General features: G+C 42.8%; 1 protein-coding gene across 3 annotated transcripts in view; it reads right to left on the bottom strand.

The window, feature by feature from the left end:
- Positions 1-3,836: 3,836 nt before the first annotated feature.
- KLHL13 (kelch like family member 13) overlaps positions 3,837-14,658 on the bottom strand; it is a 93,274-nt gene continuing 82,452 nt past the window's right edge. For all 3 annotated transcript variants that reach the window (XM_074147585.1, XM_074147588.1, XM_074147587.1), the window contains 2 exons: positions 7,414-7,527; positions 3,837-5,394 (listed from right to left, as the gene is read on the bottom strand). In XM_074147585.1, coding sequence (XP_074003686.1) covers positions 4,907-5,394; positions 7,414-7,527 — 602 coding nt within the window. In that variant the 3' untranslated portion in view covers positions 3,837-4,906. The remainder of the gene's footprint in view (positions 5,395-7,413; positions 7,528-14,658) is intronic.

Below are 14,658 nucleotides of genomic sequence, written 5' to 3'. Positions count from 1 at the left end.
AAACCTCCAGAGTTATTAAACAAGATAAATTTGACAGGATTGTGAATCGTGAAATTGTCCCAAATTGCAGAGCTGCTGACAGCACACACTACAATCCCGTTGGCATCTGATGGTTCCTTTTCTTTCTTTGCTCTCACCACAGGAAGAAACGTCCCCTCCTTAAAACTCTCTACAGTGAAAAGCAGCAGCAGCAAGTCCAGAAAACCTGAATGATGAACCAAAACCAGCTATTTCATGTTTGTGGGGTTCAACTGAACGCAGTGATGCTATAACGGCTAGATATGGAAACAGGCTTTAAAAAACAGTTACAAAAAAAAAATCCCCCAAACTATATCCTCTTATATTCTATGTAATTTTAAAACATTATTCAGAATTGACTATAAAGAAAACACCACGACTCATAGGAACTAGGGCATCATTCATGTGATTACAGCAGAAAAGTGAGGCATTTCTTATATATGAGCACTTGAGACATCCCACATACACACACAGTCAATGTTGCAGACCAACAGAAGCAATCTGTCTGGTTTGGGGGCAGGCTCGGGGATTCACTTGTCGTTATTTACAGCAACAATCCTTTCACTGTTAATACCCTGAACTCCCGAGACAACACCCCTTGCTAGAAACCCGGGCTAGTAAATTCCGATCCCTGAGGCCTTAACACTGCATGCTTTGGCTTCTCAACAAAACCCAAGTAACACATCCAGAGAAGCAGCCACTTTTCAGTCTTTTGACATCACTCCCCAATTCTGGAAGGCACAGGAGGCAGCCCGGAATTCCTACTCCGGTGTAACGCAGCCGAGGATGTGCTGTCCAGGATCTGCAGATGACCAGGTCACAGCCCTGGTCCGACCACGTTACCCACTATTCTGGCTGAGCATCTTTACTGAAGGGCTCCCAAACTTATACGTTGAGTTTTCTTTCTTCGCTGCAATTCAGAAGCTGCTTTGACTTTCCATCCAAGTTGAGTTCCCCCGTCCCCGGCGCAGGTTGTTCCTTCGAAGCTGGGAGAGCATCGCTCTCAGCCAGTCTTTTCGGGCAGAGGAAACCTCACCAGCCAGTGCTCAACGCACCCAAGTAATTATCAAGCAATACACACTCTATAAAAAAATAAATCTACATAAGCACTATGTGCAAATACATATCTGGAAGAGTAAAATATTCAAAACTAAAATTAACAAGCACAGGCCAAAATAATCTGCATCTAAATGTCTGATCCAGGGAGGGTTTGTTCTTCAAAGGGAATTTTTTTTTTTTTGCCAGAAGTATTTGATTGTCATGAAAAAGGATGACCCCTCTTTACCACACCTAACGATGCAGCACAGGAGCCCGCACCCATTAGCAGGAGTTACACGACTTTGTAATGACATTTATTGGCAGCGGTCGAGGGTTTGGGTAAAAATACGGGAAGATGCACTGGCGGGCACTGCGTCAGAAATACGGGGAGGGGACTGGGGTGATCAGTGGCGTGTTTATTTTGGTGCACAAAACACATAAGGAAAATTATTTCCACGCTTCTAAGAAAAGGTTACAAGCAATGAAAAACAAATGGAAAAGAAAGCAAGCAAATTTTTTTCCCAGTGATGTTAAACAAGGGAGGTAAAAGCAAAGTTGTTAATTCAACAGAGGCCAAGTATTTTAGAACAATCCCGGATATGGGGAACACGTGTTCAAATGGACCAACTGTATTTTTTTCCTTCAATAATTGATACTGTTCTGTGAGTTAATGTTTAAAAACAGAAGCCTCCCCTCTTTTTCTCACAGCGTTGTGCAGACAGATGAGGGTAAAGAGGCTGGAAAGTCTGATAAACCCTGACCCTCCCTCCTGCACTTCCCAGATGGCACAGAAGAAAGGAAGGGGAGAAGCGATGGCCAAGAAAGGAGTATTGACTCTAAACTGCTGACTGAATACGTGGTCAGCCTGACAGCGCGTAGCTCGCTCAGAAAGAACCAACTGAGCCTTTCACTCCCACTACAGATCCAGAGAGGCATTACTCATTTCATGAATAAAAAGTTAAAAACCCAAATAGCAGCAATAAACACTCCCAAAGATGGGAAAACAAAAAATCCAAGATCCAAAATAATCATAGAATCACAGAATGGTTTGGGTTGGAAGGGACCTTAAAGGTCATCGAGTTCCAACCCCCCTGCCATGGGCAGGGACACCTCCACTAGAGCAGGTTGCTCAAAGCCCCATCCAGCCTGGCCTTGAACACTTGAGAGATGGGGCAGCCACAACCTCCCTGGGCAACCTGCTCGTATCTGCTGTACCTACTGCACACCCACAGCTGCGGCTCCAGGGATGGACAGGGTTCGTTAACACTGTGGTTAAGAAAGATGTAACGAGCACCCAGTCATTTTACACTGCGTTACAGAAAAAAACCAGTTTGCAGTTTTTGGCAAACCTTTGATGTTTGCTTTTCAGTCCTGGTGAGAAGATGTTAACTAATGGCATTATGAACACTTCAGTCCAGAGGGAGATATAAGAAAAAACCTCAAAGATTAATTTGACCGAAGCACTACATTTAATCCACTATGCTGTGTCCAACACAGATGGCAAAATGACGTTCCAAAAGCATTCTTCCACTTTAAGTAGAACAGATAATGAGTCGCTAAAAAAATAATCACACACCAACTCCTGGGCTGTTCTCAAGGCTCAGACATAAAACTTTGACATCCTGACTTCTACCCATCTCATAATGGTTGGAATCCACCCTAAGCTTCTCCGAACAGAGAATCCCAGTGAAGATCCCCAACTCTGGAAGTATCATCCCCTCAGCCCCAGCACACAGACAGCAGGATATACTTACGCTATCCAAAAGGAGCTGCAACTACTTTTCAGTTTGTTTAATAAAACAGAAACGGAATATGGATTTCAGGGGATTTAAACTCAAGCAGGCTCTAAAATCTGGTCTCTGAGCTGGAAAAAAGAAAATAAATAGTGGCACGTGACACTTAAATGACCAACACACGCTTAAACGAGAGAGGAGCATTCCCCTGTCTGGTGCTTTGCACAGCACTAGAAGAGTATCCTTAAGGTGATGAGTCAATTAATCTCAGCTGGCTGCTTTCCAAGCGTGGAAAACTCTTGGAAATCAACTGGTGACACTATTCCACCTGTAACAACCTCGCACAGCCACGCAGAATTAAGTTTTTAGGATTTTTAAAGAAGAATAATTGCTTTTGATTTTAACTAAACCAATTACGAAACCCGAAGCTTACACATACGTTTGGCAGTGATCATCACCAGCAAACTGCGTAAATAAATACCAGTACTTCCAAACCTGACACCGCAGCGAAATACAAACGGTGCGCTCCCAACAAAAGTCTACTGAGCTCTACGTGGTTATTGGTAATAGCTAGCACAATAAAATAAGATTTAAACAGGTTTTCCCAGATGATGCCCCTCTGACCGCTCGTTAGCAAAGCCACTTGTAACACAGGATGGGAAGTTCTGAAGGAGCACGATGGGATTTGCCTTTATAAGCACTGGGAGCTGCAATCTGTCAGCAGCGCACTGTGTTTGGGAGCAGATAAAAAGATTTCTGCAAACTTGCATGGCTGCACACATATGCAGCAGTTCTCCAAGGAAAAATGAAAAATTAAGACAGTTTGTTCTTTCGTCAGTCCTTAACAATAAAATGAACACATCAGGCCAAACTAGTTTCTTAAAAGTAGGTCAAAAATACCCATTCATGATCCCGTCTGCATTGGTTTCCTAGAAAATTAATCTACATTAATCTACCCACACAGACATACGTAACGCGCATCCCGGAGACAGCGAGGCAGAGGAAGAAAACCAAATACATTAATGAGGTAGCTTAGACCAAGTAACTGCAGTTAAAAGTTTTATTGAACAAAAGAAGGTAAAATGTGGTAGTCCAAGTTCACTGAGCAAAAGCAGCTCTCTCGCTGAAGCTGCACTTTGTGCTAAATAACCTTATTAACTGAGACTATACAGAGGACACATTATGCAAGTTATCTCAACAGCAAAGGAGAAAAGGTAGATTAAATTTGATCTGATGGAACGATTTGGTCAAATTCAGTGGCTTAAGTTAATGTTTCTAGCCCTTATCTACCTATATTCAGTACAGGCATACAACAGAATATACGACTGCACTGAATTCCCATTTGTTAATAGTGTGTGCTCCCATGCGAGCGGAAGCCAATTCCTGAAAAACCCCAAATTTAAAAAATCCAAACATTTTATATCTTTCGTTTGAAGCATCACTCAACCGACTCAGGAAAAACACTCGATATATGTTATAAAAAACTCTCGGCCTCTACAAGGTCCGCTTCCTGTATAGTACTAATAATTTAAAAGTATTTTATTTCTCCCCTCTGCCTAAGAAACTTCATATGTTCTGAAAGCACCCACAAAGTCAGGTGGGTAAACAGATATGTCAAAAATACTCCATGAAAAGAGGGAGGTAGCTCAGGCCCCTTGGCCTTCTGTCATAGTTCCCCGTGATGTGGTCTACCTCCCCTTGTAATCTGCAGTCATAATCAAAAGGAAAAAGGATTTAAACTATGACATTTAGTGAAAGAAAGTGTTCAATACGAAGTCTTCAAATTTGACTCATGGGGCTTCCAAATGTAATCTATAAGGTACCTCACACCCAATACACAACATTGATAACGTACCTAGTTCATACATTTTATAGACAATATCTTCTCATTTGTTAAACATTTGGCTCGGGCGAGTACATCTTTTTTTGTTAACCACTTGACAAACATTCTAGGCCAAACAAACAGCACAAATAATGTCAAAGTCTTTTTTTTTTTTTTCCAGTAATTGTACGAAATGCTGTAGGCTAAGCCTAACAGAAACTACTGAAGAAAAATAATAAGACTCCATGATGCAGTGCAGAGGTGGTACTACAACATCGTAAGTCAAGGGATGTTCCTAAGGTGCTGAAAGAGGAGATTCTCTGGATGGTGACCCTGTATTGTCCTCCGGTGGGAACACAGTAAGAGTGCAGGCTCGAATGCCACCAAGTGATTCTGGAAGGTCAAATACTTTATGCCACTCATCTTTTTCTGGATCATATTTCTGAACTATTTCCACCATACACCGATTATTCCAAGAATATCCTCCAACAACATAGATTTTATTTTCAAAGACAGCAACCCCAACATCACTTTGCCCACGTAACATGGCAGCAATTGGAGTCCACTGGTCTAGAGTTGGTGAGTAATATTCACAGCTTAGAACATCATCATAATCACTCGTTCCTCTAAAGTGATTTCCACCAATAACATAGAGCTTGTCTCCCACAGTACACATGCAATGCAGACCTCTGACTGTCGTCATCGGAGCTTTCTGAGTCCATTTGTCTGTGTCAGGGTCAAAGCACATAAGTTCCTTTTGGAAAGTATCGTGGGTAATTCCCCCTAGAGAAATAAAACACATGTTAGAGTAGTGCTCACCCTAAGAAGCAATAAATAGCAGAAGCATACATTTTCGTGAATGAACTCAGCCTTCCCTAAAACTTTTTCACAATAGCTTATATTACTATCACATCTGTGCTCCATTGCAAATGACATTTTTAACGTCCCTTGTTCCTTTAAATCTGTGTCTCACACAGTACTTCATTAGATAAGATGATACTGGCAGATTAAAAGAACAACAAATTGTTACCTATGCTTCATTCTGGCAAAAGTATTTCTTTGCTTACATTTGTTCAGTTTGCTAGCTTTGTTTCTCACCATCAAGAAAACAGGACTCCATTTCCCTTTCAAATTTGGATACTACGCTATTGTGTTTTAAGTGGTCCTATCACATAGCAGAATTCTCTTCAGAAAACTTTTTTCATCAACTTGACCTGGAGAGAGAGAGGACACAGATTTCAAATATTCTTCTGTTAATAGAGATGCCTACGGTTCTCTCTACATTTACCTTCTCCACGGTTCCCTGTAAAAGCAGTGGGAGAGGCTTCAGGGGAAATCCCAGCACGATTTCCCATCAGTGGATGAAACATCCCACCTTCCCACAAGGTGACTCGGCAGGTCAGAAAGCCGTCGCACCAATTTCAGACACCGTAGGCTTATTAGCTGTGGTTTAAGACCATAATGCAGCTACGTCTGAGGTGCTAAAAAACATGCAGGGAACACACTGCTACTGAACAACCTCCAGCTGGGCTAACATCCAACACTGAATTACCACGCTTGGATTATCAGCGGACAGAGATGGCGCGGTGTCTACAGGGGTTACGCAAGAAAGTATTTAATTCCTCAGTTGGACGGTAAGAATTAAATACAGAAAAACCAGGAGGGCTGTTCAGCCGTGACGCTTAATGACAGCCATAGTAGTGGCAGTGCTTGGCAGCCCACCAGAGAGAAGAGGCTTTACCGGCAAAGGAACCCATCTTCACATTTTCAACCCCAAAAGTGGCTAGACTCACAGGTTTCTCTGAGAGGGTGGGAGGAGAAAAAGAAAAATCTGTGGGAAATACGCGGCATCTACATGAAAAAACCATGCACAGAGCATATACCCGTGCCACCTGCAGTAAAACAAGCAAAATGGGCAAAAAAGTACAAATAGCCACACAACAATCAGATGCTAGCCAAATGGACCTGCTCATAGAAAAATAAGCAGCTGTACCTTACGGTAAATTTTAAAACAAATCCCTCCTAGTCTGCTGGCACAAGGCCCCCTGATTCAAAGTACCCCGAGGCTCAATCCGCTCCGGTGCGTCTCTCCACCAGTCCTTCCCAGCTACACAGCCTTCTCCCACCTCCTGCCCTCAATTTCAGCTTAGTTCTTAGAGGACATCCCTTAAAATCGCCGTAGGAGAAGACACATGGGTCCGTGATCCCTGTAGAGATCACCAACGGACTGAATCTTCTTTAAAAACTGTGCAGATCCCAGATTATTTAGAAAATCTATCGCTCCCAGTTCGGAAAAAAAAAATGGCATGAAACTATAAGCTGGGTGACATATAGGACTGAGCCTATCACAGATGAAAGAGCAGTGAAAGCACAGACATCACTTGTATATTGTGATTAACGTGAAAACTCATCTCTCTCCATTAGCTCAATGAAGGCAGATGTTTTTCTTTAAAGTGCTTTCCAAAATGTATCAAGGAGGGCGTACTTAATTGCTATTGCTATATAAATGTATACATGTGCTGTTGCCACAAAAAAATTTATTCTGACAGTTAAAGTGAGTAGCTGCTTTGGAGCTCATAGCTCTCATCTACTCTGTAAATGGGCAATATTATCTAAAACAATTTTATCCGGCTCTGCAGTATGTACGCTATTTGACTAGCTTCATAGGAATCTGCATCACTGCTTATACCATGGCAAACTGATCGCAACCAGAGACTTAATTTTTATTGTCCCCCACTGAAACAGGCAAAGTTACACAAGTAATTGTTTCATAGAGATGATATGATCATATGAATTATTTACCTGAAATATACATTAATCCCCCATACACGGTTCCAGCATGACCATAGTGGGGTTCATTCATTTTTGCGACGTAGCTCCATTCGTTCATTCTGGGATTGTAACATTCCACAGTGGCTGTTGAAAACAAACGAGAATATAAAAACGTTGAAGCTCGCACGGCAGTTTGGTTTTGAACACAGTCGCAGTGGCAGTAATATATTCATAAACAGAGGAAGTATCGACGAGAAACATTGTTCAGCTGAGAAAGTGTCAAGGGAATTATTGAGCATTATGTCAAGACACAATACAGAAAAAACCTCAAGCTGTGTCCCAGAGGAAAAAAAGGAAGAAAAAAAACCTCTTGCATCCCCTTGTCTCATTCCCATCCCGCCCATACCCTGTCCCAGCTCATGAGCCCGGCCAGAGGTACAGCTGTGGGACATCAGGGAAAATGGCAAAAGCTGGGTGAATTCAGCTTTTCTACCCATTTCCTCCGGCACAACTCCCGTCGGTGTCTGCTGTAGAGAGATAGGTTTTAATTTTTTTCCCTGTCTCAAAGAGGATCGATACATCTGGCAACCAGAACATTTTTCTCAGACCCGTGTCTTCAGCAATGTCCCGCTTGTGCAGAAAATCAGGAGAGATTCTCCTCTTGGTATTTTGCACTGAAATGGTCCTATGCCCTCAAAAGGGGGCAGCAACTGTTGACTCCTTTTCTATTGTCTTGCAATGTTTCAAGCACCGGCACGGTAACACACAGCCCAGCATACGCAAGTCACTAATTCAAACAGTTTGCAAAAGCCAAACTTTAAAAAAATACAAGATGAAACATCATTAAATCGTGACTAGAGAGCAGCCGCGCCTGTGTCGATACACAGCTCCACTTGTGCGGTGTTTTTTGTGAATCTGAATGCTAAAAATCATCAAAGGATTTACCAAATCACAAATCACAGAGGTTAGTACTAATTAAAAAGAAACCCAGAGCCCAGGTGTCCTCGCAGAAAGCATTGTGGAGAAGGAATCCTCTCTTCGAAGCGGGGTGGAGAGATGCGGGGCTGCAGGAAAAGGGCTATACAATCAGCAGAGAGAATGGGGATAAAAAGCAGATTTAATAATGGATATGAGCAAGCTGGAGAGATTGGCAGCTTGAATAGTAAAATATGACCAGAGGGGCAAGAGATCCTGAAAAACCCTGTAATACAGTGACCTTACGATACACAAAGCAATTATCAATAACTGTGTTATCTTAAAGACAAATTAAATCTCATTTAAAATAATTAAAATTAAGAATCAGATTCTAATGCTTGTTATACAATGCTTAATCTCTGAAGAGAGATGTTTATGAACCATGCGTACAAAATTGAATCTGCCTTTGAAAGTGGCATTTCACTTGCTCTAGAACAAGTATTCTCTTTTTATTCTGTCAAGGGTAGAAAATCTGAGCCAGCTCTATGGAATCAATGATGGTGACTTAACACTCCAGGATTAAACTTCAACTGAAAGAGATAAAAAAAATTTAGAAGCTGAGAAACTTGACATTTTAAAGGCAGAAACTAGTTATTGTTAGTGTAAGTCTGCAGAACCAGCTGTACTGGCCAGGCCAGTAAAGCACATCAATCGGTACCACTCAGACAATGACTACAAGGTACCTCACCCTAAACTCCAAATCTTTAAAAAAAAATCCTTTGTAGCATTTTGGAAGAGTAAGTAAGGTAAAGCCATGGTCTCCAAAAGATCCCTAGTCATGGAAAAATGTAGCAAAGAGTGCACTACAGCTAAATTATCTTTTAGCTGCTATAAAACATACAACCTCCTTATTGTTGCAAAACAGGATGATATTTTGAAATCCCATGCAATTAGTATCTCAAGTAGCCACGCTCAAAATAAAAGCTTACAGTTCCAGTGTCAGGAATACTGTTTGACAACCAGTTCAGCATCATCTAAGGTTAAAATAAAAATTAAAAAAAAAAAAAAAAAAAAAAAAAATCTATATCGCACACGAGAATTGCTAAATTGTTACAGTACACTAGCTTTTCCCCACCCAGGAGCTGAAACTTAAATTTAAGAAATACAGGAGAGTGCTGGTCCAGAACATTAAGTTCACGATACAAGGCACAACCCACTAAATTCCTGCTTCTTTCAAAAGAAATTTATATACATTGTTCCACAATATGAAATGACTAATTTCACGTTCTTGAAATTGTTTAAAAAAATGGTAATGAGAGCCTGAAAAGCTTCTGGTTTTCTACGAGTGCCTTGCACACACACTCCCAGTTACGCCAGCAACGCAGGGCTTTACAAGATGGACAAAAAATAAAACCACTGATGGAAAGTAACCAAAGTCAAGTGTTTTACATGACTGTTGATATGCCAAATTTGTCATTTTAAAAACCTGCCCAATATGGGCAAGTTCCCAGGTTTTCTCTAGGAAATCAGCCCCTTGGGAAACACTTCCCCTACAACCCATCCTTCTCAATACTGCGCTTCCTCCCTCGGCCATCGGAAACCGCCTCTGGCTTCCCTTCCTGCTGCACTCCTGCACGGGGAGACAACTGCACGAGGAGAGGAACGAAGAGGCATTCAAGCATTCCTCTAGAATGAACATTTGTTTAAGTCAGGCTTGAATATTGTTTTTTTTAATAGAGTCACAAAGTTCTTCTTAAAAAACGTTGGTATTTAGAATGATAGAATGGTTAGAGTTGGAAGGGACCTTAAAGATCATCGAATTCCAACCCCCCTGCCATGGGCAGGGACACCTCCACTAGAGCAGGTTGCTCAAAGCCCCATCCAGCCTGGCCTTGAACCCCTCCAGGGATGGGGCAGCCACAGCTTCTCTGGGCAACCTGTTCCAGTGCCTCACCACCCTCACAGGAAAGAATTTCCTCCTAATATCTAATCTAAATCTCCCCTCTTCCAATTTTAAACCATTACCCCTTGTCCTGTCACTACACTTCCTGACAAAGAGTCCCTCTCCGGCTCTCCTGTAGGCTCCCTTCAGATATTGGAAGGCTGCTATGAGGTCTCCCCGGAGCCTTCCCGTTTGATATCCTGCAGACTTTTTACATTCATCAAGCACTAACGCAGCTATAAAGGCAGTGAATGCTGGAGACAGCCTCTTGCCCAGATAAAGGTATAGGCACAAAGAACTGATTCCACAAATTACACCTAAAATTAAATCTCAGAGTTGTATTTCTCTCTACTGCCTGCCTGACGCCACATGCAGTATGTGCACCCAACCCCCAAATAAACCATGCTCTTTCCTGTGTAAATGTACTCATCCATTCCAGTGTTCTTTTCTAAAAAGGAAAGCTTTCCACTCCGCTCTATTTAGCAATCAGCAGAAAACAAAGACGTGCAGAAATTTCAAGAAGAGAGAAAACCCAGATTTGACGTGCAAGTAATTATAGCTGTCCCAGTTCCACCCTGGGAGCAGCCCCTCCGACCCGCTGGTCGCTGCCGCGCCGGAGGCGAGGAACTCAAATTCCTAACACACTCCAGGGACTGGAAGAGCAGAGTAGGTGAAAGCACCCAGAGTGCACGGCACTCAGCGCTGGACCACTGTTCATCTCACTGCGCTATGGACCGCGTTTACGAGAGGAACCACAGCCAAAAGATCATTTCGGCGAGAGAAGATAAAAATGCAGACATTGGTACACGTTACTGCCCCCACTATCAGCATGTTGTAAAGACATTAGTTATCTGGGAAAGGATGCTGTTGAGTCCAAAATCCCTCAGTTTCTGATGTGGCTTCAAAATTCTCTCAACCATCACCTGGAGAACTAAGGCACCGGTTGACAGCGTTGCAGATAAATCATTCCCACTCAAATCTCAACTCTACCGCGCTGTAAAGCAAAGCTAATTATTTCCCAGCTGAATAAACCCTACTGTTCTCTTTGGTTGTTCTGCGTAGTTGTTTCCCTGTTTCCTTGCAAGGTCATTCCACTTCTCGCTCTTAAGATCTCCCTCTGCACTGAAAAGGAAAAAAAAAAAAAATTTCAGCTATTAAAGGTGCCTGTTAATTTAAAAGAGGCATCAGGAAGTTCTACACATCACCTCCAGACAGAGCATCATTTGCAAAACACTCAAAAGAACTGCTACTTTACTGAAGCTCAGTGTATATTCCGTATAGCATGAGACTGATAGATTCATTCTCCCAACAGCACGAACGATTCAAATCCAGCTTTGTTTATGTTTAACAGTGGAACTTCTGATCTGTTCCATTACCATAATCCAGAGAAGACAGGCCTCATTTTAATAGAATTAAGCAATCTCAAAAAGACACAAAGCTCTGGCAGTCCCAAGGGATGCTCAGTCTGCACTCATTTTACACTGCCATCTGCGATGCTATTTGAGGAGTACACAGATATTTACCACTCCTCTGTCATGATCTTCTAATGTGTCATGAGGTTTATTACAGCAGCACGTAGCAACGGGGTGCGACGTCCCAAAACCCAGGATCTTCACTTTGTTATATTATTTCTATCATGCAGTTTGCTTCTGTGGAAATCAAAGCCCACCTGGTTAAATTAAAACAGCGTCCTGAGTGATTTTGTCCCCAGCATAGCCAGGAGCCACTTCAACATCAGCTCCTACACAAGAGGTCCTCCAGCTCACACTGGTTTGATATTCACAATACTACACACACTGCCCGGCTGGGTAATGATGCAGAGTTTTCTTCTTAACCAACAACAGTTAAAATATATATATATTATGTAGACTCACAAGAGAAGTTTTTACATAAACAAGGAGTTGTTTGAATTGAGGGTTAATCATCATAGAGGGCACCTGGGAAATAAATGCCTCCCCATTATTTGGGCAGGGGGTCAGAAGAACACCTAACTGTCCCGCCCTGGACTAGAAGTCTTCTCCTTCTGTCTTTACTGTAGCGTCATGATGATGATGATGATATGATGATGATATGATGATGAATCTCCGCTTTAGTCACAAACCAACATCCTCTGAAGCTGGGAAAGACCATATATAAAAACGTCAAACTTCCCTCAAGCCTATCAACAGCAGATCCTGAAGCATCTGGGAAGTACCAAACTGCACGAGTTTCCTGATGCGTGAAGGCAGAACTGCTGCCATCATCATCAGCCACCCCTAATGAACTCTCAAAAGAGAGCTACAAAAATCTGCTAGTATGAGAAGAAGAAACAGTGCCCAGTGCTCTGCACGACAGCACGGCTGGGAACGGCCGATGAGCTCGGCCTGAGGAGTATCCCTGGGAACACACCTGCTTTTCCCCCCACCTCCTTTTCCAAAAAGTCCTGCCTTCTCCAGGCTGGTCTCCTCCTCGTGCCGGAGGGCTCTTCTGCCTTCTCGGAACAGCACTGGCAGTGCTGCTTTGATATTTAAAAAGAACCAACCAGAATCATGCTCAATCTTTCTAGGAGTGGTGCAGGCTTCCAGAGAGAGGGGGTTCTGCCTCTCTGCCCCGCTCTGGGCAGACAACCCCCTGCCCAGTGCTGCCTCCAGCTCTGGGGCCACCAACAGCAGAAGGACATAGACCTGTTGGAGCGGGGCCAGAGGAGGCCACGGAGATGCTGGGAAGGCTGGAGCCCCTCTGCTGTGAGGACAGGCTGAGAGAGTTGGGGGGGTTCAGCCTGGAGAAGAGAAGGCTCCCGGGAGACCTTAGAGCCCCTTCCAGTCCCTAAAGGGGCTCCAGGAGAGATGGGAAGGGACTCTTGATCAGGGAGGGGAGCCATAGGACGAGGGGGAAGGGTTTTACACTGAAAGAGGGGAGATTTAGATGAGATCTGGGCAAGGAATTCTTTGCTGTGAGGGTGGTGAGAGCCTGGCCCAGGTTGCCCAGAGAAGCTGTGGCTGCCCCATCCCTGGAGGGGTTCAAGGCCAGGTTGGAGGGGGCTTGGAGCAACCTGGTCTGGTGGGAGGTGTCCCTGCCCAGGGCAGGGGGTGGCACTGGATGATCTTTAAGATCCCTTCCCACCCAAACCATCCTGTGATTCTATGACTCTGAACAACCCTAAGATGTCACAAGGTTGAAAAATCTGAATTATAACTTCAAAATTCAGTCCGTTTCAAAGACGCATTTACCACACTCCAGTGCCTGTACCACACACTTGTGAAGTCATCTGTCCTTACCAACGCACCAAACTTTTCCCAGTGCTGGGCACTGTTAAACCAGCAGGTTGTTATTGCTGCTCAAGCCCATACTGCTGAGGCAGGAAGTGGTATTTACAAAGTTCTCAGAAGATTAAACATTTGAAAACTCTTTAGGGAAGGCTTTATAGCCTACAAAAAAAAGTATAATTTTTATTCCAGTGAATGTCAGGAGAAAAAAAATAAAGAAATTCATTTTCGTAACTTTAATCCTTTGGCCCTTTTCCATAAGAGCAGATCTTCCGGAAAGCTGAATTCAGGTTTTGGGAATTTTTCCTCTCTAACAACAGATTGAAATTAGTTTGAACCCAAGGGCAACTTCTTTAATACCTGCCCAACACACACTTGACCTTCTCTTCTACGAAAAGCTTGAGATTTTTTCTCATCTGAAGAGAATGGGAAGTTTAAGCTGCATTTCATCTTTCGGCTGTCAAGGTTTATGAAAGAAACATGAAAATGAAAAGTGACTTGCCTCACAATTAACAAGAAAAGAAGCTGAAGCCCCAAATCAAAGCATCAGACAGCTACAATATTTAGCATTTATAGAGTGCTCTTCCTGCAGAATGATCCAATGACATTTTTCAGGTCTGTGCGGAAATCACTGCAGCATTTTAATGATATCTTTACAGAAGAATTTTAGACAGGTGATAGATTTTGTATTTTAATTAAAGTTGCAGAAGAGTTGAAGTCAGCAGAATGACACTGCTTGATCTAATTTAAGAAAAACCCTGCAGTCCAGCCTGCTGTACACACAGGTTGCACTGCCTTAGTGACAGTATTATTTCATATGGATTTTGTCAGACTTGCAACTTTTTCGTTGACATAACCCTCCTCTGTTTAGATGTCCAGTACCCAGGGACAGCCACCTGATTATCTGCTATTCATTCATACCATGAGAAAATAGCTCGATGAAGGTCAGGTTTTCTGATACTCCAGATAGAGACCAACACACGTTAGTTCGTACGTTAAAATGTCTTCTAGAACGGGATTTCAGGTTGATAAAGTGAGATATAAGAAAAACTCTGAAAACCTCTGGATCTACATCAGAAAATGGCTGTCTGGGGAAAACAAGTTCTTCCAAAACAGTTTCCCATGTTATTTGGGAAAAGGAGGCATTTTTAAACACCTCATTTCATCAAAAAT

This window comes from Numenius arquata, chromosome 5, assembly GCF_964106895.1.
Source record: "Numenius arquata chromosome 5, bNumArq3.hap1.1, whole genome shotgun sequence".
NCBI lineage: Eukaryota > Metazoa > Chordata > Aves > Charadriiformes > Scolopacidae > Numenius > Numenius arquata.
This window is presented reverse-complemented; position numbering and strand designations above follow the sequence as displayed.